The 26973-nt window shown below is 44.2% G+C and overlaps 1 protein-coding gene and 1 non-coding gene across 3 annotated transcripts in view; both read right to left on the bottom strand.

The window, feature by feature from the left end:
- Positions 1-6431: 6431 nt before the first annotated feature.
- PCGF6 (polycomb group ring finger 6) overlaps positions 6432-26973 on the bottom strand; it is a 44355-nt gene continuing 23813 nt past the window's right edge. Inside the window, exons 8-10 of one of the 2 annotated variants that reach the window (XM_030807495.1) lie at positions 26040-26138; positions 17855-17941; positions 6432-7599 (exon numbers count right to left, since the gene is read on the bottom strand). In XM_030807495.1, the coding sequence (XP_030663355.1) occupies positions 7543-7599; positions 17855-17941; positions 26040-26138 (243 nt within the window). In that variant the 3' untranslated portion in view covers positions 6432-7542. The remainder of the gene's footprint in view (positions 7600-17854; positions 17942-26039; positions 26139-26973) is intronic. The other variant, XM_030807498.1, reaches the window with a different exon arrangement.
- On the bottom strand, positions 16098-16230 carry LOC115834569. Its single transcript, XR_004029509.1, has one exon. It is a non-coding gene; the product is annotated as a U11 spliceosomal RNA (small nuclear RNA).

Below are 26973 nucleotides of genomic sequence, written 5' to 3'. Positions count from 1 at the left end.
GAGGAACGAGAAAACTGCTAAGCACTCATTCTGCCAAAGTAAAACTACCATGAATGGCCAGGCACAGTGGCTCATGCCTGTAATCCCAGCATTTTGGGAGGCCAAGGAGGGCAGATCACCTGAGGTCATGAGTTTCAGAGCAGCCTGGCCAACATAGTGAAACCCTGTTTCTACTAAGAATACAAAAATTAGCCCGGTGTGGTGGTGAGCACCTATAGTCCCAGCTACTAGGGAGGCTGAGGCAGGAGAATTGCTTGAACCCGGGAGGCAGAGGCTACAGCCAGCTGAGATTGTGCCACTGCACTTTAGCCTGGGTGACAGAATGAGACTCTGTCTCAAAAAATAAAAATAAAAATAAAAAACAAATAAATAAATAAATAAAACTACCATGAACTATTTCTCAGGGCATCTTTGCTTAATATTACCTTAGATAGGGATTAGGCAAAAACAAAAGGACCTGCAAATTGTCCCAATCAAACAAATCTTTCTTTAGCCATTGAAGTTAGGCTCTAGAATCTGTACTTCATATGCTCTATTGTAAACTTTTGTGCAGATTTGGGTATCTAGTTTTGTTTCTGTTTCTGTTCCTAGTAAAAACTCCTTTTGAAAAAACTTTCAACCAGGCGCAGTGGCTTATGCCTGTAATCTCAGCACTTTAGGAGGCTGAGGCAGGAGAATCACTTCAACCCAGGAGGCAGAGGTTGCAGTGAGCTGAGATCGAGCCCATGCACTCCAGCTTGGGAGACAGAGTGAGACTCTGTGTAAAAAAAAAAAAAATTAATAAAATAAAAACCCTTCATCTCAGCTAAACTAAATGCATGCTGCTGGTGGTGACAATAAGACTAAAACATGTATCTGGGCCTTGTGCTCCTTCAGCAGAGATAAAGTGAGAACAGGTAAGTGGGGGAATCAGAGTGAATCAAGACTGGGCATTTGAGCCTGACATGGTGGCTCATGACTGTAACCCCAGCACTTTGGGAGGCTGAGGTGGACAGAAACCCCACCTCCACTAAAAATACAAAAATTAGCCAGGCATGGTGGCATACACCTGTAGTCCCAGTTACTCAGGAGGCTGAGGTGGGAGGATTTCTTGAGGTGGGAAGACGGATCCTGCAGTGAGCTGAGATCATGCCACGGCACTCTAGCCTAGGAAACAGAGGGAGACCTTATCTCAAAAAAAAAAAAAAAAAAAAAAAAAAAAAAAGGCTGGGTGCAGTGGCTCATGCCTGTAATCTCAGCACTTTGGGAGGCCGAGGCAGGCGGATCATGAGGGTCATGAGTTAGAGACCAACAACAACAACAACAACAGACTAGGCATTTTTTTGCAAATCAAAACCACAATGAGATACCATCTCACACCAGTTAGAATGGCGATCATTAAAAAGACAGGAAAAAACAGGTGCTGGAGAGGATGTGGAGAAATAGGACTTTTACACTGTTGGTGGGACTGTAAACTAGTTCAACCATTGTGGAAGTCAGTGTGGCGATTCCTCAGGGATCTACAACTAGAAATACCATTTGACCCAGCCATCCCATTACTGGGTACATACCCAAAGGATTATAAATCATGCTGCTATAAAGACACATGCACACATATGTTTTTTGCGGCACTATTCACAATAGCAAAGACTTGGAACCAACCCAAATGTCCAACAACGATAGACTGGATTAAGAAAATGTGGCACATAGGCCGGGCGCGGTGGCTCACGCTTGTAATCCCAGCACTTTGGGAGGCCGAGGCAGGCGGATCACGAGGTCAGGAGATCGAGACCACGGTGAAACCCCGTCTCTACTAAAAATACAAAAAAATTAGCCAGGCGTGGTGGCGGGTGCCTGTAGTCCCAGCTACTCGGAGAGGCTGAGGCAGGAGAATGGCGTGAACCCGGAAGGCGGAGCTTGCAGTGAGCCGAGATTGCGCCACTGCACTCCAGCCTGGGTGACAGAGCAAGACTCCGTCTCAAAAAAAAAAAAAAAAAAAAAAGAAAGAAAATGTGGCACATATATACCATGGAATACTATGCAGCCATAAAAAATGATGAGTTCATGTCGTTTGTAGGGACATGGATGAAACTGGAAACCATCATTCTCAGCAAACTATCACAAGGACAAAAAACCAAACACCACATGTTCTCACTCATAGGTGGGAATTGAACAATGAGAACACATGGACACAGGAAGGGGAACATCACACACCGGGGACTGTTGTGGGGTGGGGGGAAGGGGGAGGGAGAGCATTAGGAGATATACCTAATGCTAAATGATGAGTTAATGGGTGCAGCACACCAACATGGCACATGTATACATATGTAACAAACCTGCACATTGTGCACATGTACCCTAAAACTTAAAGCATAATAATAATAAAATTAAAAAAAAAAAAGACTGGGCATTTTTTTTTTTTTTTTTAAAGAGACAGAGTCTCACTTTGTCACCCAGGCTGGAGTGTGCAGTGCAGTGGCATGATTGTAGCTCATTGCAGCCTTGACCTCCTGGGCTCAAGCAATCTCCTTGCTTCAGCCTCCCAAGTAGCTGGGATCAGAGGAGCACACAACCATGACTAGCTAATTTTTTTTTTTTTTTTTTTTGAAACGGAGTCTCGCTCTGTTGCCCAGGCTGGAGTGCAGTGGCGTGATCTCTGCTCACTGCAAGCTCCACCTCCCTGGTTCACACCATTCTTCTGCCTCAGCCTCCTGAGTAGCTGGGACTATAGGCGCCCCCCACTACGCCCGGCTAATTTTTTGTATTTTTAGTAGAGATAGGGTTTCACCGTGTTAGCCAGGATGGTCTCCATCTCCTGACCTCGTGATCCACCCACGTTGGCCTCCCAAAGTGCTGGGATTACAGGCGTGAGCCACCGTGCCTGGCACAACTAGCTAATTTTTAACTTTTTTTTTTTTTTTTTTTGAGACAGGATCTGCCTCTGTAACCCGGGATATGTGCAGTGATGCAATCTCAGCTGACTGCAACCTCCGCCTCCTGGGCTCAAGTGATAGTCCCACCTCAGCCTCTTGAGTAGCTGGGACTACAGGCTCACCCCACCATACCTGGCTAATTTTTGTATTTTTTGTAGAGTCGGGGTTTCACCATGTTGCCCAGGCTGGTCTCAAACTCCTGGGCTCAGGCGATCCTCCCACATTTGCCTCCCGAAGTGCTGGAATCACAGGTGTGAGCCATGATGCCCAGCATATGGCTAATTTTCGCTTGTGCTTTTTCCCTCATTTAAGTTTTTGAATTTTTTAATAGAGATGGAGATTCACCATGTCGGCCAGGCTGGTCTTAAACTCCTGCTGATGCAGGAGAATCGGTTGAATCTGGGAGGTGGAGGTTGTAGTGAGCCAAGATCGCACCACAGCACTCCAGCATGGGCGACAGAGCAAGACTCTGTCTCAAAAACAACAACAAAAAAACCTTTAAATTCCCTTGATGTGAAATTGTATTTCTGTTAATGTAGCCAATGAACACATTGGTTTTGGGAGTAGCTACAGATTTGTACAGCAATCAGTTGGCATTCTTAGTTACTTAATTTATAGGCCAAGTAGATCTAACCAGGTATCTACTTAGTTCTCTGCAATTCTTGGAGGTCAAGTCTAGGAAGGTGGAACAAAGAAAAGGTAGGCTGGGAGTGGTGGCTCACGCTTGTAATCCCAGTACTTTTGGGAGGCTGAGGTGGTCGGATCACTTGAGGTCAGGAGTTTGAGATCAGCCTGGCCAACATGGTGAAATCCCGTCTCTAATAAAAATACAAAAATTAGCTGGGCATGGTAGTGCATGCCTGTAATCCCAGCTACTCAGGAGGCTGAGGCAGGAGAATCACTTGAACCCGGGAGGCGGAGGTTGCAGTGAGCCGAGATTGCGCCACTGCACTCCAACCTGGACGACAGTGAGACTCCATCTCACACACAAAAAAAGGGGGGGGCCAGTAACAACAAGGTGAAACCCCGTCTCTACTAAAAATACAAAAATTAGCTAGGTGTGGTGGCGCATGCCTGTAGTCCCAGGTACTCAGGAGGCTGGGGCAGGAGAATCACTTGAACCCACGAGGTAGAGGTTGCAGTGAGCCGATATCTTGCCAATGCACTCCAGCCTGGTGACAGAGCAAGACTGTTTTAAAAAAAAAAAAAAAGAAAGAAAAGATAGAATTTTTTTACCCACAGTACTTACCAATAACTGCTTTTTATTAGATTCTTAGAGGTGTTGTAACCCATAGGCTGTGAGTTCCTTGAAGATAGATCACTCCTCTTTGAATCTTCTTGTCCACATGTCTAACAAGTGACACTCTTAACTTCCTCATTACAGAAGTGTTTATCAAATAATTACATTTGATATTCTACTTTTAAGGAGATAAGTATTTTGCCATGTTACAGTAATGAATGGGATGGTTATTGAGGAAAATAGGGGGAAAGTGAATGCTTACCCCAAGTCTACAGTTGAGTCTCTGTGGGGATAATCTCTTCCCTGAAATGGTAAAATTTGTAATGTGGCCGGGCACATTGGCTCACACCTGTAATCCCAGCACTTTGGGAGGCCAAGGTGGGCAGATCACTTGAGGCCAGGAGTTTGAGACCAGCCTGGCCAACATGGCAAAACCTGTCTCTACTAAAAAATACAAAAATTAGCAGGGCATGGTGGCGGATGGCCTGTAATCCTCGCACTTTGGGAGGCTGAGGTGGGTGGATCACGAGGTCCATGAGGTCAGGAGTTCGAGACCAGCCTGACCAACATGGTGAAACCCCATCTCTACTAAAAATACAAAAATTAGCTGGGCATGGTGGCAGGTGGCCTGTAATCCCAGCTTTTCAGGAGGCTGAGGCAGGAGAATCGCTTAAACCTGTGAGGTGGAGGTTGCAGTGAGCCGAGATCGTACCACTGCACTCCAGCCTGGGCAACAGAGTGAGACTCTGTCTCAAAAAAAAAAAAAAAAAAAAAATTAGCCGTGTGCGGTGGCACAGGCCTGTAATCCCAGCTACTCGGGAGGCTGAGGCACAAGAATCGCTTGAATTTGGGAGGCAGAAGTAGCAGTGGGGTGAGATCACGCCACTGCACTCCAGCCTGGGTGACAGCCTTAAGACTCTGTCTCAAAAAAAAAAAAAAAAATCTGTAATGTTGAAAACAACCAAATCTGGGTTCTAAAGACAATAATCTTTAAACATTAACATCTCTTCAACTCTCGGTCAACTCACTTGTTACAAGTGGCACATTCTAAGTAGCTACTAAAGATCAGGCTTTTTTTGAGACAGTGTCTTGCTCTGTCGCCTAGGCTGGAGTGCAGCGGCAGGATCATAGCTCACTGTAGCCTTGACCACCCAGCCTATTGATCCTCCTGAGTAGTTGGGACTACAGCCATTCACCACCATGCCCAGGTAATTTTTTTTTTTTTGTAGAGATGGGATCTTGCTATGTTGCCTAGGCTGGTCTCGAATTCCTGAGCTCAAGTGATCTGCCCACCTTGGCCTCCCAAAGTGCTGGGATTACAGGCACGAGCCACCACGCCTGGCTTATTTTTTATTTTTTTTTTGAGATGGAGTCTCACTCACTCTGTCACCCAGGCTGGAGAGCAGTGGCACAATCTCAGCTCACTGCAACCTCCATCTCCTGGGCTCAAGTGATTCTCCTGCCTCAGCCTCCCAAGCAGCTGGGAATACAGGCACACACCACCATGCCCAGCTAATTTTTGTATTTTTAGTAGAGATGTTGGCCAGGCTGGTTTCGAACTCCTGACCTCAAATGATCTGCCCGTCTGGCCTCCCAAAGTGCTGGGATTACAGGCATGAGCCACAGTGCCTCACCTGGTTTTTTTTTTTGTTTTTTGAGACGGAGTCTCGCTGTGTCCCCCAGGTTGGAGTGCAGTGGCGCGATCTCAACTCACTGCAAGCTCCGCCTCCTGGGTTCACGCCATTCTCCTGCCTCAGCCTCCCGAGTGGCTGGGACTACAGGTGCCCGCCAACACGCCTGGCTAATTTTTTGTATTTTTAGTAGAAGTGGGGTTTCACCGTGTTAGCCAAGATGGTCTCGATCTCCTCACCTCGTGATCTGCCCGTCTCGGCCTCCCAAAGTGCTGGGATTACAGGCGTGAGCCACCGCGCCTGGCCTTTTTTTTTTTTTTTTTTTGAGATGGAGTCTCACTCTGTCTCCCAGGCTGGAGTGCAATGGTGCAATCTCGGCTCACTGCCTCCCAGATTCAAGCAATTCTCCTTCCTCAGCCTTCTGAGTAGCTGGGATTACAGGTACCTGCCACCATGCCCAGCTAATTTTTATATTTTTAGTAGAGACAGGGCTTAACCATATTGGCCGGGCTGGTCTCGAACTTCTGACCTGAGGTGATTCACCTGCCTTGGTCTTCCAAAGTGCTGGGATTACAGGCGTGAGCCACTGCACCTGGCCCTGGCCTGGTTATTTTTCAAAAACCCACAGTAAACACTAACATTTCCAAATAGGTTAAAATACATTTTTATTAAATGTTAGAATAAATTTATACACAATTCACAAATTCTTTACAAAGAATTGCCAATCTTTGTCCAATTTTGTAGTGGTCTCTAAACAGATTCAGAAATTCTGCTGTGAAACAGGGTTTATAAAATATTTCTTTTAGAAAGCATCACAATGCTAATTTTAGGCAAAATAATGTTTTAAAACTGAAGTCTTTGCATGGAGGTGAGCTCAAACTCCCTTATTCTTTATTCCAGTGATGAAATAATGAGAAAAATAAACATTAAACTGACTTACTAAGAAAACAATGAATAAGTAATTCTGTAAACTTCTCAAATTCTCCTAAAATTTTTATTACTTTCAGAAGCAATACTATTGCAAGGTATAAACAACCACACTATGTACCCAAATACAATGAATGTCAGAAATAAAAATACTGTCACAAAGGAGCACCCCTTATTGGAAGATGTATTGAAGAAGTCTTATTACACTGAAAGTTTATAGCACAGACCATAAACTCAGAGTCTTTTCACACATAATAACAATTCATCCATTTTGAAATGAGTAGCTTCTCCTTTGTAGTGTTGCTAGTATAAAAAAAGATACAAGTTCAAAATATGCTGGCAACATACAAAAGTGGCCAATAGTTTTGGTCTTTGAGAGTATACCCTGCAGTTTAACAAAGACTGCTTTGAATCTTCCATTCAAAAGCACACTTCTCTTCCAAAAAGATGACTGCCCAACTGATGCCATCCCAGAGAGCAGATATCCCAACCACCAACTTGAAATGGCTGAACAAAGAAAACTAACCAATTACTTCAAAGAATGGGAAGCAAAATCAATGTCAAGGTATTTAAAATCATAAGAAATTTTAAAATTCAATTTTTGAAAAATTTCCCCTGAGCTTTGGCTGCTTATTATATACAGTCTCTAGTAACAGATGCATTCCATTGTTCCAAGTTGTACTTATAAACGCTATAATTCTTGGTGCTAAAAATAGGTAAGTTATGTTTTCAATAGCAAAGTGGTAGCAATTACATTTCATGGAAATCTTTGGTGAGATGCAGTCCTGCAGAAGCCTCCCTTGTTTCCCTCCTCATAATGTGCCTAGAATCTTCAAGTTATCTTCAGAGGAGAAACCACAAGACCATAATGAAGGACAAGCAGACCATCCTCAAAAGGGGAGAAAAAAAGACATTTTGCAGTTCTTTCAAACCAGTAATGCAAATGATCAAGTCAAAGCTGGCTTATTTTTTTTTTTTATAATCTAACACTAAGGTGAAATTCTTTAATTTAAAGAAAATAAGTGGACCATATAGTTTCTTATTCACCAAACACTCCTTGTGAATGTGCTTTTTTTCTGAGACAGAGTCTCACTCTGTTGCCCAGGCTGGATGGAGTGCAGTGGTACAATCTTGGCTCACTGCAACCTCTGCCTCCCATATTCAAGCAATTCTCCTGCCTCAGCCTCCCGAGTAGCTGGGATTACAGGCACCCGCCATCATGCCCAGCTGATTTTTGTATGTATGTATTATATGTATGTATGTATGTATGTATGTATGTATATATTTATTTATTTATTTATTTTTCGAGTCGGAATCTTGCTCTGTTGCCCAGGCTGGAGTGCAGTGGTGCGATCTCCGCTCACTGCAACCTATGCCTCCCAGGTTCAAGCAATTCTCCTGCCTCAGCCTACCAAGTAGCTGCAATTACAGGCGCGTGCCACCAGGCCCGGCTAATTTTTGTATTTTTAGTAGAGACAGGGTTTCGCCATGTTGGCCAGGCTGGTCTCGAACTCCTAATCTCAGATGATCCTCCTGCCTCAGCCTCCCAAAGTGCTGGGATTACAGGCGTGAGCCAGAACACCCGGCCCGACACCTAGCCCACTTTTTTTTTTTTTTGAAGACAGGGTCTTGCTGTGTTGCTCAGGCTGGAGTTCAATGGCCAAATCTGGACTCACTGCAGCCTTGACCACCTGGGCTCAAGCAATCCTCCCACCTCAGCCTCATGAATAGCTGGGACAATAGACACACACCACCACCAGGCTCATTTTTATATTTTTTGTAGGAGACAGAGTTTCACCATATTGCATAGGCTGGGCTCAAACAATCTGCCTGTCTCAGACTCCCAAAGTGCTGGGATTACAAGCATGAGCCATCTAGACCAGCCTGTCAATGTGTCTTTTTAATGACTCTCAGGAGCCAATTCTGAAACTATCACGTAGCCATAAACACAAACTGGAGTGCAGTGGCGCGATAATAGCTCACTGCAGCCTCAATCTCCCAGGCTCAAGTGATCCTCGAACCTCAGCTTTGCAACTAGCTGGGACCACACGCATGTGCCACCATGCCTGGCTACTTAAAAAAAAATTTTTTTTCCCAGTATAAACGAGGTCTTGCTATGTCACCCAGGCTGGTCTCAAACTCTTGAGCATCAAGCAATCCCCCCATCTTGGCTTCCCAAAGTGTGGGATTACAGGTGTGAGGCATGCATCCAGCCCAGACTTTTTTTTTTTTTTTGACACAGAGTCTGGCTCTGTCACCAGGCTGGAGTGCAATGGCGCAATCTTGGCTCACTGCAACCTCCGCCTCCCAGGTTCAAGCAATTCTGCCTCAGCCTCTTGACCAGCTGGGACGACAGGGGCCCGCCATCACGCCTGGCTAATTTTTGTAATTTTAGTAGAGACAGGGTTTCACCATGTTGGCCAGGCTGGTCTCGAACTCCTGACCTCAGGTAATCTGCCCACCTCAGCCTTCCAAAGTGCTGGGATTACAGGTGTGACCCGCTGCGCCTGGCCCTAGACTTCTTAATAGATTACTTAAGCATTAGATTCTCCTAAAAAAGACTCAACTACTACAACGCATCACAGATCTGTTCATTTCCACATAAATGCAGCTCACCACTATAATTGCTAAAGCTTTGAAACACTTACTCATTTAATGAAAGCCTAAAATATATATGTTTTACTTCTTCCTTAAAGAATGCCCTCAGCTGGATGCAGTGGCTCATGCCTGTAATCCCAACACTTTGAGAGTCCGAGGTGGGCGGATCACTTGAGACCGGGAGTTTGAGACCAGCCTGGGCAACACAGTGAAACTCCCCTCTTCTTTTATAAAAAAAATTATATAATTTTTTAAAAAAAAAAAAAAAGGAAAAAGAATTTTTTAAAAGAGTAAAGAATGCCCTCGGGGCAGTTGGGCAACTTAACCCCCATACTATATGATTCCAGATGCTATGTGTCCAAGTCTTTTCATTTACTTTTTGTGGGGTTCTATCTCCTTTCTTGATACCAGGTCTTAATTCTTTGGCTCTCACCAAGGCTGCATCCAGCAAGCAATCCACTTTTTTTTTTTTGAGACGGAGTTTCGCTCTCTCGCCCAGGTTGGAGTGCAATGGTGCGATCTTGGCTCACTGCAATCTCCGCCACCTGGGTTCAAGTGATTATCCTGCCTCAGCCTCCTGAGTAGCTGGGTGGGATTACAGGCAGGTGTCAACACCCCCCGCTAATTTTTGTATTTTGAGTAGAGATGGGGTTTCTCCATGTTTGTCAGGCTGGTCTCGAACTCGCGACCTCAGGTGATCCGCCCGCCTTGGCCTCCCAAAGTGCTGGAATTACAGGCGTGAGCCACAACGCCTGGCCGCAATCCACGTTTTTAAGGGACTATTTCTAATTTCCTGCAGACTGGATAACTAGCTAAAAGGAAAGGTCATTGGGAAACGTGCCACAGACCTGAACTGAGCAACACAGAGAAGGGGTTGCAGCTCATATATCCTGTATTTCCAGTGCTACTCTGGCTATTAATCTCTTTTGCTTCTTTGCTAAGCTTTTCCATGGCTCCACTTCCTCACTTCTCAACTCACTGCAATCTGGTTTGTGTTCCTGGCAATTACAGTAAAAACTCACCAGAGTTCTAGAAAAAGGTTCACAAATTCAAGTGCCCACAAGGGCCAGGCCAGTAACATAAATGAATACATAAGTTAGGTATGTGAAGTCAATAAGGAATGTTAAAGACCAGTGGTAAACCAGAGAGAGCAGATGTCTATCTAAAGAAATTTAAACTCAAGGCCAGGTGCAGGAGCTCATGCCTAAAATCCTAGCACTTTGAGAGGCCAAGGCAGGTGGATCACCTGAGCCCAAGAGTTCAAGACCACACTGGGCAACATAGTGAGACCCTGTCTCTACAAAAAATACAAAAATTAGCTAGGTGTGGTGGCACATGTCTATTATTTCCAGCTACTCAAGAGGCTGAGGTGGGAGGATCACTTGAGCCTGGGAGGCAGAGGTTGCAGTGAGCCAAGATCATTCCACTGCACTCCAGCCTGGGTGACAGAGCCAGACCCTGTTTCAAAAAAAAAAAAAAAAGAAAAAAGAAAAAAAAATTAAACTCAAGGCCAGGTGTGGTGGCTCATGGCTCATGCCTGTAATCCCAGCACTTTGGGAGGCTGAGGCTGGAGTATCACTTGAGCTCAGGAGTTCAAGACCAGCCTGGTCAACAAAGTGAGACCCCCATTTCTACAAAAAATAAAAAAATTAGCCAGTGGCACACCTCTGGTAACCAGCTACACGGGAGGCTGAGGCAGGAGGATTGCTTGAGCCCAGGAGGTTGAGGCTACAGTGAGCCATGTTCCTGCCACTGCACTCCAACTTGGGCAACACAGCAAGACCACACAGCAAGACTCTGTCTCAAAAAAAAGAAAGAAAGATTGTTTATTTCATTCATTTATTCATTCATTTATTATTTTGAGACAGGGTCTTGCTCTGTCGCGCAGGCTGGCATGAATGATCAGAGCTCACCACAGCCCTGAACTCCCAGGCTTAAGTCATCTTCCCACCTTAGCCTCCCAAGTAGCTGGGACTACAGGTGCATGCCACCATGCCCTGCCAGTTTTTGTATTTTTTGTAGAGACAGGGTTTCAGCATGTTGCCCAGGCTGGTCTCAAACTCCTGGGCTCAAGTGACCCTCCCGCCCGCCTCAGCCTCCCAGAATACTGGGATTACAGGTGTGAGACACCATGCCTAACCTGAGTACATTTTATGATGTTTGCACAATCATTAAATTGCCTAACAATGCATTTCTCAGAACATATCCCTATTGTTAAGTGACACATAACTGCACATATATTTGCAGACTTAATGACTGTGGTTTATTGTGGAAATCTTTATTGAATTTTTAAAAATAAAATTAATTAAAAATGTTCTTTTTGGCCGAGCATGCTGGCTCACGCCTGGAATCCCAGCAGTTTGGGAGGCTGAGGCAAGCAGATCACTTGAGGTCAGGAGTTCAAGACTGGCCTGGATGTCTAGGCAGAAGCCTGCTGCAGTGGCAAAGCCCTCAGAGAACCTCTGCTAGGGCAGTGTGGAAGGGAAACGTGGGGTTGGAGCCCCCACATAGGGTCTCCACTGGGGAACTGCCCAGTGGTGCTGTGAGAAGAGGGCCACTGTCCTCTAGATCCCAGAATGGTAGATCCACTGACAGCTTGCACTCTGTGTTTGAAAATGCCATAGGCACTCAACACCAGCTCGTGGGAGAAGCCATGGGGGCCAAACCCTGCAAAGTCACAGAGGTGGAGCTGCTCAAGGCCTTGGGAACCCACCCTTGCACCAGTGTACCATGGATGTAGGGCAGGGAGACAAAGGAGATTTTAGAGCTTTTTTTTTTTCTGAGACAGAGTCTTGCTGTTGCCCAGGCTGGAGTGCAGTGGTGTGATCTCTGCTCACTGCAACCTCTGCCTCCCGGGTTCAAGCAATTCTCCTATCTCAGCCTCCCAAATAGCTGGGATTACAGTAGTGCACCACCATGCCTGGCTAATTTTGAGCTTTAAGATTTAATGAGGGCCAGGCATGGTGGATCACGCCTGTAATCCCAGCACTTTGGAAAGCTGAGGCAGACAGATTGCCTGAGCTCAGGAGTTTGAGACCAGCCTGGGCAACATGGTAAAACCCCATCTCTACAAAAAAATACAAAAATTAGCCAGGTTTGGTGGTGTGCACCTTTAGTCCCAGCAAGCTGGGAGGCTGAGGTGGGAGAATCACTTGAGCCCGGGAGGCAGAGGTTGCAGTGAGCCTATCACGCTACTGCACTCCAACCTGAGTGACAGAGAGAAAGACTCCATCTCAAAAAAAAAAAATAAATAAAAATAAAAAAATTAATGGCTGCTGTTCTGTGTTTCAGACTTACATGGGGGCATATAGCCTCATTCTTTTGGCCAATTTCTCCCTTTTGGAATGAGAGTTATTCGCCCAATGTTTATACCCCCATTGTATTTTGGAAGTAACTAACTTGTTTTTGATTTGACAGGCTCATAGGCAGAAGGGACTAGCCTTGTCTCAGATGAGACTTTGGAATTTTGAGTTAATGCTGAAAATGTGTTAAGATTTTGGGGGACTATTGGGAAATCATGATTGTCTTTTGAAATGTGAGGACATGAGATTTGGTGGGGGCGGGGCATGATTTGGGTGGAATGATACAGTTTGGATCTGTGTCCCCACCAAATCTCATGTTGAATTGTAATCCCCAATGTTGGAGGTGGGGCCTGGTGGGAGGTGATTGGATCACAGGGTTGGATTTCTCATGAATGGTTTAGCACAATTTCCCCCTGGTACTGTCCTCACAAAAGTGAATAAGGTCTCGTGTTATATGGTTGTTTAAAAGTGTGTAGCACTTCCCTCCTTATTCTCGCTCTTGTTCCTGGTTCCTATCATGTTTTTGCCTTCAGCCATGATTGGAAGCTAAGCTGCTATGATTCCTAGACAGCCTGCAGAACTGTGAGACAATTAAACCTGTCTTATTTATAAATCACCCAGTCTCAGGTATTTCTTTATAACAATGTGAGAATGGACTAATACAGTATGTGAATTACATCTTAACAAAACTGTTATTTTAAAAAACAGAGTTCAGGCATGGTGGCTCACATATGCTATAATCCCAGCACTTTGGGAGGCTGAGATGGCTGATTGCTTGATCTCAGGAGTTCAAAACCAGCCTGGGCAACATGACAAAACCCCGTCTCTACAAAAAATTTATAACATAGCCAGATGTGGTGGTGCACGTCTGTAACGTCTGTTGTCCCAGCTACTTGGGAGGCTGAGGTGGGAAGAGATCAATTGAGCCCCCTAGGTTGAGGCTACACTAAGCCATGATTGTGCCACTGCATTCCATGCATTCCAGGCTGGGCAACAGAGTGAGACCTTGTCTTTTTTTTTTTTTTTTTTTGAGACAGAGTTTTGCTGTTGTTGCCTAGGCTGGAGTGCAATGGTGTGATTTCAGCTCATTGAAACCTCTGCCTCCCAGGTTCAAGCAATTCCCTGCCTCAGCCTCCCGAGTAGCTGGGATTACAGGCGCCCACCACCATGCCCGGCTAATTTTTTGTATTTTTAGTAGAGATGGGGTTTCACCATGTTAGCCAGGCTGGTCTTGAACTCCTGACCTCAGGTGATCCCCCGACCTTGGCCTCCCAAAGTGCTGGGATTACAGGCGTGAGCCACCAAACCTGGCCTGACCTTGTCTTAAAAAAAAAAAAAAAGAAAGAAAAGAAAAAACTAATCTCTAGTGACAAAATCAGAACAATGGTTGCCTTAGTGCTAGGGAGAAGAATTAACTGGGAAGGAGCATGAGAGAACTCTCTGGGGGTGACAGAAAAGTTCTGTATGTGAAGGAGGGGTTTGAGTTAAACAGACAGGTATTTATTGAAACTCATGCATTTCATTATATGTCAATTAAAATATATCATATGTACATTATGCACATATAACTATGCATGTGTGTATATTTTCTGCTTCTTCCAAGGAATTGTATAATTTGCATTAAGAAAATAATTCTTGGGAACAGATTGTGAGGACAAGAAAAAAAAAGTAATTCTTATAATATTCACATCTTCTTTTGAGCAGTTGTTCCACTGAGACAAATGAACACAGGCAATTATACCAAAAAAAAAAAAAAGAATTATATTTCTTTTCTTTCTCTTTTTTTGAAAAAGGGTCTTACTCTGTCGCCCAGGCTGGAGTGCAGTGGTGTGATCATGGATCACTGCAACCTCAACCTCTTGGGTCAATCAATCTTCTCCCCCCTCAGCCTTCTAAGTAGTTGGGACTATAGGCATGTGCCACCACACCTGGTTAATTTTTGTATTTTGTAGAGATGGGGTTTCATCACGTTGTCTAAGCTGGTTTTGAACTGTTGGACTCAAACAATCCTCCTGCCTCAGCCTCCCAGGTAACTGGGACCACAGGTGTGCACAACCATGTCTGCTAATTTTTCTATCTTTGTAAAGACGGGACTCGCTATATTGCCCAGGCGAGTCTTGGAACTCCTGGGGTCAAATGATCCTCCCATCTCGGCCCCACAAAGTGTTGGGATTATAGGAGCAAGCCACTATGCCTGGCCAAGAATTACTTTTCTTTTCTTTTTGAAATGGAGTCTTGCTCTGCCGTCCAGGCTGGAGTGCAGTAGTGCGATCTTGGCTCACTGCAAACTCTGCCTCCCGGGTTCAAGCGATTCTCCTGCCTCAGCCTCTTGAGTAGCTGGGATTACAGGCACCTGCCACCACGCCCAGCTAATTTTTGTATTTTTATTAGAGATGGGGTTTCAGGATGTTGGCCAGGCTGGTCTCGAACTCCTGACCTCAAATGATCTGCCCGCCTCTGCCTCCCAAAGTGCTAGGATTACAGGTGTGAGCCACTGTGCCCAGCCTCTTTTTTTTTTTTTTTGAGACATGGTCCTGCTCCATTGCCCAGGCTGGAGTACAGAGCCACTCATGGGTCACTGCAGCTGCGACCTCCCAGGCTTGAAGTGATTCTCCCACCCCGCCTCCCAAAGTGCTGGGATTACAGGCATGAGCCACCACCGCACCTAGCCGCATTTCTTGTCTTTATAATAGAGATATTTACCATATGTTTTCTATACTTAGATAGACAAAATGTTTGTCCTTGTGTTATAATCACCCATAACATTTAATACAACAAACCAGTCACATAACCTAGAAACAGTGCATCACAACACACAGCCCTAAGAGGGAGCAGAAACCTGGATTTACCCAACAGGCCATGACTGTCAGCCAGGTGTGGTGGCTCATGCCTGTAATCCCAGCACCTTGGGAGGTTGAGGTGGGCAGATCACTTGAGGCCAGGAGTTTGAGATTAGCCTCGCTAACATGGTGAAACCTCATCTGTATTAAAAATACAAAAATTAGCTGGTGTGGTGGGACACCTATAGTCCCAGCTACTTGGGAGGCTGAGGTACTAGAATCACTTGACCCCAGGAGGAGGAGGTGCAGTGAGCCGAGATCACGCCACTGCACTCCAGACTGGTGACAGAGCAAGACTCTGTCTCCAAAAAAAAAAAAAAAAAGTCACGGTTGGGCACGGTGACTCACACCTGTAATCCCAGCACTTTGGGAGGCTGACGCGGGCGGATCAGGAGGTCAGGAGATCAAGACCATCCTGGCTAACACGGTGAAACCCCATCTCTATTAAAAATACAAAAAATTAGCCAAGCGTGGTGGCGGGTGCCTATAGTCCCAGCTACCCGGGAGGCTGAGGCAAGAGAATCCCTTGAACCCGGGAGGCAGAGGTTGTAGTGAGCTGAGATCACACCACTGCACTCCAGCCTGTTGACAGAGCAAGACTCTGTCTCAAAAAAAAAAAAAAGTCACAACTAATTTACACAACAAGTAAGGGCTCCAGGACCAATGATCACCAGCTATCCAAGTACCAAAAAACTATGCTTCTGAAATCTCTTGATGCTGATTCTGGCGCCAAGAGCAAACGATGCCCTATGTGTGCCACTCACAGCAGAAGCCCTTTTTTTCCCAAGAATTATATTTCTAGCAAACAAAAATTTGTTTGAGAGTCCATCGAATCTTCATTAGTACTTCATAAGCTTCTCAGAGTCATATAGCTCTTAAAACAATTTTCACAGCCAGGTGCGGTGGCTCACACCTGTAATCCCAGCACTTTGGGAGGCCAAGGCAGGTGGATCACCTGAGGTCGGGAGTTCGAGACCAGCCTGACCAACACAGAGAAACCCCGTCTCTACTAAAAACACAAAATTAGTTGGGCGTGGTGGCACATGCCTGTAAACCCAGCTACTCAGGAGGCTAAGGCAGGAGAATTGTTTGAATCCGGGAGGCAGGGGTTGCAGTGAGCCAAGATCACACCATTGCACTCCAGGCTGGGTGACAAGAGTGAAACTCTGTCTCAAAACAAACAAACAAACAAACAAAAAAAAACAAAAACAATTTTCCACTATAGGTTCAGAAATACATTAGAATATGTGGTCCTATTTTCTCTTCATTAAACTTGTAGATCCTCTCTTGGTTTTTATTATTTTGACTAGGAGACTTCACATTATATTCCCACTCACATTATAGGTTAATTAAAACATCAAAATAGTAACCTTGAGTTCTTACCTACTGAACAAGAAAAGCTATGCGAATCTCTAAAGCAGGGGTGTCCAGTCTTTTGGCTTCCCTGGGCCACATTGGAAGAATTGTCTTTGGCCAACATAAAATATGCTAACACAGGCTGGGCGGAGTGGCTCACCCCTGTAATCCCAGCCCTTCGGGAGGCCAAGGTGGGCGGATCACTTGAGGTCAGGAGTTTGAGACAAGTCTGGCTAACATGGTAAAATCCCGTTTCAACTAAAAATACAAAAATCAGCCAGGTGTGGTGGCGCATGCCTATAATCCCAGCTAATAGGGAGGCTGAGGCAGGAGAACTGCTTGAACCTGGGAGGCAGAGGCTACAGTGAGCTGAGATAGTGCCATTGCACTCCAGCCTGGGCAACAGATCAAGACCTTGTCTCAAAAAAACGAATAAATAAAAATACAATATACCAGTACGAACAGTAGCTGATAGAAAAAAAAAATCTCATCATGTTTTAAGAAAGTTTATGAATTTGTGTTGGGCCCCATTCGCGGCTATCCTGGGCCACATGTGGCCTGAGGGCCACGGATTGGACAAACTTGGCTCTAAAGCCTGATAAGTACTTGCAAGTTTTTCTTGAAATGTCCTTCTGGATGTATTGGCCTAGAAGCCTTCAAAATTGTATTATAGCACTGGACAGGGGGAAAAAAACAAGGCTTTTAGAATCAAACTGCCTAGAGTCTGAGCCCTGTCTCACCCAGTGACTGTAGGAAGTTATATGTCCTTACTGTATCTCAGTTTCCTTTATCTTTAAAATGGGAAATAAAAAACTGCCTGCTTTCTTAGAATAATTATGAAGAATAAATAAGCTAATCTACATAAATTACGTAGAACACTACCTGACACACAGCAAGAATTTGATAAATGTTAAATATAATTATTATTTATAGTGTAGGTAATTTTAAGAGTATTGTAGAATTATTTATGGAAACTTACTGATAACATGGAACTTTGTTCTTTCACTAAGTAACTTATCTGTTAGACATGGGTATGTCTAGAACCTACCTGCATTGCTGCATCACCTATTGCACGTCGGATTTCCCTTAGAGTTTGATACTGCTCCAACAGGTGATCACCACAGATGATATCTACCTATGGACATGAAGAGTGTATTTGATTGATTTCTTGCTTCAAAATACCATCTGAAGAAATGAGGAAAAAAAATCAACATAAATTGTTTCCAAACTAGATTTTGTAATTTTATTTTAGACTGATTAAACACTCTTGATAAGAGAGTTTTAGAAACTTTTTACAAAAGTAAATAAGGTAACATGGGAAGAGCATTAGAGGATACAGCAGGACAACAGCACAGTATAATTGATATTCAAAATGATCTCCCTGAATCTCAAAGAAATTAAGTCATGTTAGATGTATTCAACATCAGGTAGCAGAGGAAAGTATATCTTTTTAAATATCTGCGATAAAAATCATTAAGGCCGGGTGCAGTGGCTCACGCCTGTAATCCCAGCACTTTGGGAGGCAGAGGCGGGCAGATCACCTGAGGTCAGGAGTTCCAGACCAGCCTGGCCAACATGGTGAAACCCTGTCTCTACTAAAAATGCAAAAATTAACCAGGCATGGTGGTAATCATGGTGCCTGTAATCCCAGCTACTTAGGAGGCTGAGGCAGGAGAATCACTTGACCCCAGGAGGTGGAGGTTGCAATGAGCCGAGATCACGCCATTGCATTCCAGCCTGGGCCACAGAGCGAGAAGACTCTGTCTTAAAAAAAAAAAAAAAAAAAAAAAAAATCATTAAAAGGTATTAATGCTTAAAAAGGCAATCATCCATTACTTGAAAAAATTCTCTTATGAGGAATATCTCATTTTCCAACAATGCCATATAAATCATAGTACAACACTGACTTAAAGTTCACACTAAGGAAACTGTTTTGTAGACGGAACAATTTCAACAAGGTCTTTTCAGCCCTTTGGTAACTGCAAAGCTCCAAGATATATCTTTTTTTTTTTTTTCCCCCAGATAGGGTGTCACTCTGTCACTCAGGCTGGAGTGCAGTGGCCCAGTCATAGCTCATTGCAGCCTCAAACTCCTAGGCTGAGGCAATCCTCCCACCTTAGCAACCCAAGTAGCTGGGACTAGAGGTGTGCACCACCACATCTGGCAAATTGTGTGTTTTTTTGTTTTTTGTTTTTGAGATGGAGTCTCGCTCTGTCGCCCAGGCTGGAGTGCAGTGGCACAATCTCGGCTCACTGCAAGCTTCGCCTCCTGGGTTCACGCCATTCCCCTGCCTCAGCCTCCTGAGTAGCTGGAACTACAGGCACCTGCCACCATGCCCGGCTAATTTTTTGTATTTTTAGTAGAGACAGAGTTTCAGTGTGTTAGCCAGGATGGTCTAGATCTCCTGACCTCATGATCCGCCCGCCTCGGCCTCCCAAAGTGCTGGGATTACAGGTGTGAGCCACCGTGCCCAGCCAATTGTGTGGTTTTCTTTTTTCAATTTTTGTAGAGACAGAGTCTCGGTATATTGCCCAGGCTGGTCTCAAACTCCTAGTCTTAAGTGATCCTCCCGCCTTGGCCTCCCAAAACACAGGTGTGAGCCAGTGTGCTCTGGCCAATATATTGACTTTTATATAGAATTCTCTAGAGAGAATATTGTTGTATATATACATTTTACTAAGACTCTACTATACTTACTTGCTAAGATAGAAATGCAAATCTTTAATCTTTCACTGAGTACTACTCCCTTCCTATTACCTTAAAATGGGGTTAGATCCTCAACAGCATATATATATATATATTAGTGAGAGATATATATATCTCACTTAACTGGCTCCATCTCCTAACATTACTATTTAGATTATGGTATGAAATTTCTCCTTGTCTTCCATACCAGAATGTCACCTCTGCTTCCTCTTTCTCCTTTTCCTTTCTTCTTACATGCAATCAATTACAAAGTCCTATTGCTTCTTTCTTCCTATCTCTTGAATTCATATCATATCTTTCAACTACTGCCTGTAGGCTTAAACCACTAAAACCATCTCCTAGCCAGACTTCTTATCTTCAAATACTGTTTACTCCAATAAATTCTATACACTGTCAACATGTTAAACTCTAAAAACAACAGTAATAGCAGCTGCATTTAAATGAGCAGCCACTATGTACAATAAGTTACATATGTATTTGATATGTGTTATCTAATCCTCATATTCCTATGAACTAGGTAACTACAATTCCGATTTTACAGATAGAGAAACTAAGAAGTGAAGACATTAAACTTTCCTGAGGTCACAAAGCTAGTAAATAGCAAAGTCCAGATATAAACCCAGGTCTGTCCAAGATCTAACTTTCTCCAAAGCCTAAATGCCATCCTAGGGGTCGGCAAACCGTTTCTGCAAAGGGCCAAATAATAAATGCTTTAGGCTTTGTGGGCCATAGCATCTCTGTTATATCTCTTCAATTCAGCTGTTATAGCACAAAAGCAGCCACGGTGTGGCTGTGCTTTCAATTCATTTTGCAAATACCACTCTGTCAATTTAAAAGCTAATAAGTCTAAAATGCAAAAGTTGTTACTAATCTGAGATTATATAGAATTATGAGATAGAACCCGGGTTGGCATACTCAAGGGCCAAATCTAGCCTGTCACCTGTTTTTAGAGTGGTGTTTCCAAAATGACTTGAAAGTAATGATACGAGATCTTGCACACAGAACTTAGATCCATAAAAAATTAAAGAATTTGGTACCATCGTTTTATTAATTTTTTTTTTTTTTTTTTAGACAAGAGTCTCACTCTGTCGCCCAGGCTTGGAGTGCAGTGGCACAATCTCAGCACACTGTAATTCCTGCCTCTCAGGTTGAAGTAATTCTCGTGCCTCAGCCTCCCGAGTAGCTGGGATTACAAGGGCGCGCCACCACACTCAGCTAATTTTTGTATTTTTAGTAGAGATGGGATTTCCCCATGTTGGCCAGCCTGGTCTCAAACTCCTAACCTTAGGTGATCCTCCTACTTCAGGCTCCAGAGTAGCTGGGATTACAGGTATGAGCCTTTATATAATTTTATTTCAAAATGCTAAAAGCCTTAAATTCTATGATGTAAGCAAAAAAGAAACCCACATTTTTAGGTAACAAAATCAACTTACAAGAAATATACTGTACAAGATGGTGACTATACTTAATAATATATTGTAGGCTGGGTGCGGTGGCTCACGCCTATAATCCCAGTACTTTGGGAGGCCAAGGCGGGCGGATCACAAGGTCAGGAGATGGAGACCATCCTGGCTAAACGGTGAAACCCTGTCTCCACTAAAAATACAAAAAATTAGCCAGGCATGGTGGTGGGTGCCTGTAGTCCCAGCTACTCAGGAGGCTGAGGCATGAGAATGGCATGAACCCAGGAGGCAGAGCTTGCAGTGAGCCCAGATCGCGCCACTGCACTCCAGCCTGGGTGACAGAGACTCCGTCTCAAAAACAAACAAACAAACAATAATAATAATAATAATAATAATAATAATATATTGTAACTGCTCAATAGAAATTTCAAGTGTTTTCACCACAAAAAATGTGAGGTAATGGTATGTTAATTAGCTCAATTTTGCCATCCCACAATGTATACATATTTCAGAACATCATGTTGTATACAATAAATAGATATTATTTCTTTATTTCATTTCTTTTTTTTTTTTTTGAGTCAGAGTCTCACTCTGTCACCCAGGCTGGAGTGCAGTGGTGTGGTCTCAGCGCACTGCAACCTCTGCTTCCTGGGTTCAAGGGATCCTCCCACCTCAGCCTCCCAAGTAGCTGGGACTATAGGCATGCGCCACCACGCCCGGCTAATGTTTGTATTTTTACTAGGGACAGGATTTCACCATGTTGGCCAGGCTAGTCTTGAACTCCTGACCTCAGGTGATCCACCCACCTTGGCCTCTGAAAGTGCTGGGATTACAGGGTGAGCCACCTTGCCTGGCCTTCACTTCACTTATTTTTTTTTTTTTTTGAGACAGTGTATTGCTGTCGCTCAGGCTCAGTGCAGTGGCACAATCATGGATCACTGTAGCCTCGATCTCCCAGGCTCAAATGATCCTCCCAACCCAGACTCCCTAGGAGCTAAGACTACTAGGATTACAGGTGTATGCCACCACACCCGGCTAATTTTGGTATTTTTTGTAGAGCTGGGGTTTCGCTATGTTGCCCAGGCTGGTCTCGAACTCCTGGGATCAAGCTATCCACCCACTTTGGCCTCCCAAAGTGCTGGGATTACAGGCGCAAGCCACCACGCCCAACCCAAAATATTTTGTTTCTGTCAATTAAAAAAACAGGCTGGACACAGTGGCTCATGCCTGTAATCCCAGTACTTTTGGAGGCTGAGGCAGGAGGATCACTTGAGGCCAGGAGTTTGAGACCAGCCTGGGCAAAATGATGAAACCCCATCTCTACTAAAAAATACAAACAATTTAGCCAGGCATGGTGGTGTGCACCTCTAATCCCAACTACCTGGGAGGCTGAGGCAGGAGAATTGCTGGAACCCAGGAGGTAGAGACCTCAGTGAGTCAAGACTGTGCCACTGCACTCCAGCACGGGTGACAGAGCAAGACTCTGTATCACACACACAAAAAAAGTCCAGCCTGGGCAACACAGTATGTTATCCTTGCCACCAAAAAAAAAAAAAAAACAAAAAAAACCCACAAAACATACACACACACACACAGACACATAAATAGCCATAGAATAATCTATATTCTAGAGAGGGTCCTCCTGGGTATCACTTCTTATTCTATAATAAGGGCAAGTCTTCTGACTTCTGCTTTTAGAAATAATAGGCTGTTATGGGATCACTCATAATTCTTAATCCAGGAGTCACTAACCAGCTTTGTCTCTAACGAAAACCTAAGAATAACCTGAAGTGTGCTGTGGCTACAAGGTAAAAATAAGTCATTTCTAGTTTTCAGCTGCCATGAGATATAACCAGGATATGTCAAGCTCAGTTAGAGAAGTCATTTCATTGGATTTAGTATATATTTACTACCAGAAAATATTGGTACTAAAAACACTAGCAAACTTTCAGTCCCTTTTTTTTTTGAGTTGGAGTTTCGCTGTTGTTGCCCAGGCTGGAGTGCAGTGGTGCCATCTCGGCTCACCACAACCTCCGCCTCCCAGGTTCAAGCGATTCTCCTGCCTCAGCCTCTCAAGTAGCTGGGATTACAAGCATGCGCCATCACACCCGGCTAATTTTATATTTTTACTAGAGATGAGATTTACCATGTTGGTCAGACTGGTCTTGAACTCCTGACATCAGGTGATCCACCTGCCTTGGCCTCCCAAAGTGTTGGGATTACAGGCGTGAGCCACCGTGTCCGGCCCCTTTTCTTTTTTTTTTTTTTTTTTTTGATATAGAGTCTCCTCTTGTCGCCCAGGTTGGAGTGCAGTGGCATGATCTTGACTCACTGCGACCTCCACCTCCCAGGTAAAAGAGATTCTCTTGTCTCAGCCTCCTGAGTAGCTGGGACCACAGGTGTGTGCCACCATACCTGGCTAATTTTTGGTAGAGACGGGGTTTCGCCACGTTGGCCAGGCTGGTCTTGAACTTCTGACCTCAGGTGATCCACCTGCCCCGACCTCCCAAAGTGCTGGGATTACAGGCATGAGCCACTGCACATGGCCAGTCACTGTTTTAACATATCTATTAATTTAACTAACAATACAGTATTTTATTATTTTATTTTATTTTACTATTTTTTTGAGACAGGTTATCACTCTGTCACCCAGGCTGGAGTGCAACGGCATGATCTAGGCTGACTGCAACCTCTGTCTCCCAGGTTCATGCAATTCTCCAGCCTCGGCCTCCTGAGTAGCTGGGATTACAGGAGTGTGCCACCATGCCAAGCTATTTTTCATTTTTTAGTAGAGACAGGGTTTCACCATGTTGGCCAGGCTGGTCTCAAACTCCTGACCTCAAATGATCCACCTGCCTTGGCCTCCCAAAGTACTGGGATTATATAGGTGAGTCACTGTGCCCAGCCACAATACACAGTATTTCAGATAAAAATTATTCTATAAAACTTTACACATGATGGAGAATAACAAAAATGCTTTTTAAATTTGACTAATGAAAAAGCAAAGCTATATAAATGTTCATTTTTACTAACTGGACCACATAACTAGAACTATGAGTATATTTTACTTTTATGTTCAATGATACATGAAGTTTGAGGTTTCCATCATGCAACAACAAGAAAATATTATGGCCGGGCGTGGTGGCTCACGCCTGTAATCCCAGCACTTTGGGAGGCCAAGGCGGGCAGATCATGAGGTCAGGAGATGGAGACTAGCCTGAACAACAACATGGTGAAACCCCGTCTCTACTAAAAATACAAAAATTAGCCAGGTGTGGTGGCACGGGCCTGTAATCCCAGCTACTCAGGAAAGTGAGGCAGGAGAATCACTTGAACCCAGGAGGCGGAGGTTGCAGTGAGCTGGGACTGCCCCACTGCACTCCAGCCTGGGCAACGGCGTGAGACTCTGCCTCAAAAAAAAAAAAAAAAAAAAAAAAAGAAAAGAAAAGAAAATATTACATAGCTAGAACAGGAGATCTCTTTTAATCCATAAAAAAAAACTAATAGGGTCAGCTGGGCATGGTGGCTCACACCTGTAATCCCAGCACATTGGGAGGCCGAAGTAGGCGGATCACCTGAGGTCAGGAGTTCGAGACCAGCCAGACCAACATGGAGAAACCCCATCTCTACTAAAAATACAAAATTAGCCAGGCATGGTGGCACCTGCCTGTAATCCCAGCTACTCACTACTCAGGAAGGCTGAGGCAGGAGAATCGCTTGAACCCGGGGGGCAGAGGTTGCAGTGAGCCGAGATCACGCCACTACACTCCAGCCTGGGCGACAGAGTGGGACTCAGTCTCAAAAAAAAAAAAAAAACTAATTAATAGGGTCCCTATTAGATAAATATATTTCACTTCTCTAGGTGTCCTGAGCTTTGCTTGTTTTTTTTGTTTTGTTTTGTTTTGAGACAGAGTCTCGCTCTGTCGTCCAGGCTGGAGTGCAGTAGCGCAATCTCAGCTCACTGCAACCTCTGCCTGCCAGGTTCAAGCAATTCTCCTGCCTCAGCCTCCTGAGTAGCTGGGATTACAGGTGCATGCCAACAGGTCCGGCTAATTTTTGTATTTTTTAGTAGAGATAGGGTTTCACCATGTTGGTCAGGCTGGAACTCCTGACCTCGTGATCCACCCACCTCAGCCTCCCAAAGTGCTGGGATTACAGGTGTAAGCCACTGTGCCCGGCTGAGCTTGCTTGTTATACTTGAACAACTAATAAATGCAAGGATATCCTATACAGAAAAGTGGATGATAAGCAATATTTTTCTCTACTACCAAACTGGAAAGAGCTGGAACTGAGGCCTCTTTAATATTTCTCCTATCTTCAGCTTTTCTCTAACACTAATAGATTGCCATCGGTGGCAGTAGGAAATGGATACTAGCCTCGCACGGTGGCTAACTCCTATAATCTAGTGCTTTGGGAAGCTGAGGCAAGAGGATTACTTGAGGCCAGGAGTTTGAGACCAGCCTAGACAACATAGCAAGACCGCATCTCTTAAAAAAAATTAGCTGGGCATGGTGGCATGTGCCTCTAGTCCTAACTACTCGGGAGGCTGAGACAGGAGGGAGGACCACCCAAGCCCAGGAAAATTTCAACGTTGTAGTGAGCCATGATCGTGTCAATGTACTTCAGCCTGGGCAACAGAAACAGACCCTGTCTCAAAAAAGGAAAAAAAAAAGAAATGGAAAGTAATCAAATGTGATTAAAGCTGGAGGTGTGAATCACTATGTATCAATATTAAATTAGCATTAACAATGTCTGGGCACGGTGGCTCACACCTGTAATCCCAGCACTTTGGGGGGCTGAGGCGGGAGGATCACGAGGTCAGGAGATCGAGACCACGGTGAAACCCCGTCTCTACTAAAAATACAAAAAAAAAAATTAGCCGGGTGCAGTGGCAGGCGCATGGCATGAACCTGGCAGGCAGAGCTTGCAGTGAGCTGAGATTGTGCCACTGCACTCCAGCCTGGGCGACAGAGCGAGACTCTGTCTCAAAAAAAAAAAAAAAAAAAAAATGTCTACAACATCATAAAACAGAAATAATTGCATGAAATCCTACAGAGTTCTTTCTTCAGTGTGCTAAAGGTAAGCTCATAACTTTACCTATTCTTTTACATATATGTACTGTACCTGACAAGCTGGATCAAGACCCATTTTTCTTCTGAGGAATTTTTCTACATGTCCAATAGTTGCTTCTCCTGAAACTCGAACAAACTTCTTTTCCAATGGCTACAAAAATAGACAGATAAAACTATTTTTAGGTTAAATATACCTGTACATCTGTACATGCATGAGGTATGTGTATATATATGTAATGTGTAAACATTAAAGAAAGTTTTATAGCAAAGATGATTCAATAGACTCTTGAAAAAACTTACTATGAAACAAGTTAATACACGTATCAGAGAAGAAAAATGGAAATTCTGCTTAGCTTTCCCTTTCTGAAAAGTATGTCAAAAATTTTTCTAAATAGGCTTGCTGGTTTATTTTATGTTTCATTGAAAAAACAAAACTCAGAGTAAAATTTATTCATTCATTTCAAGTACTGAACTTACACTTTAAAGACACAGAGAAAACACCCAATACCAAATGTCTAAAACAACTGTGAGGCCGCCCATGATGGCTCACACCTGCAATCCCAGCACTTTGGGAGGCAGAGGCAGGCAGATCGTTTGAGGTCAGGAGTTCGAGACCAGCCTGACCAACATGGAGAAACCCCATCTCTACTAAAAATACAAATTAGCTGGGCATGGTGGTGCATGCCTATAATCCCAGCTACTCAGGAGGCTGAGGCAGGAGAATCGCTTGAACCCGGGAGGCAGAGGTTGCGGAGAGCCAGGATCGTGCCATTGTACTGCAGTCTGGGCAACAAGAGCAAAACTCCGTCTAAAAAAACAAACAAACAGACAAAAAACCCAAAAAACTGCAAGGAAGAAAAAACAAGATGGAAGAGGAATGGCGAGACTAAAAAACATTAAGGGGTGTAAATGACAAATACATTAACCAATTACAATGTATGGACCTTAGTGAACCCTGACTGAAAAGCTATCAACAATTTTCAGGG

Source organism: Nomascus leucogenys, chromosome 3 (assembly GCF_006542625.1).
Source record: "Nomascus leucogenys isolate Asia chromosome 3, Asia_NLE_v1, whole genome shotgun sequence".
In the NCBI taxonomy this organism is placed as follows: Eukaryota; Metazoa; Chordata; class Mammalia; order Primates; family Hylobatidae; genus Nomascus; species Nomascus leucogenys.
The sequence above is the reverse complement of the archived record's forward strand: the minus strand, read 5'-3'. Positions and strand labels throughout refer to the sequence as shown.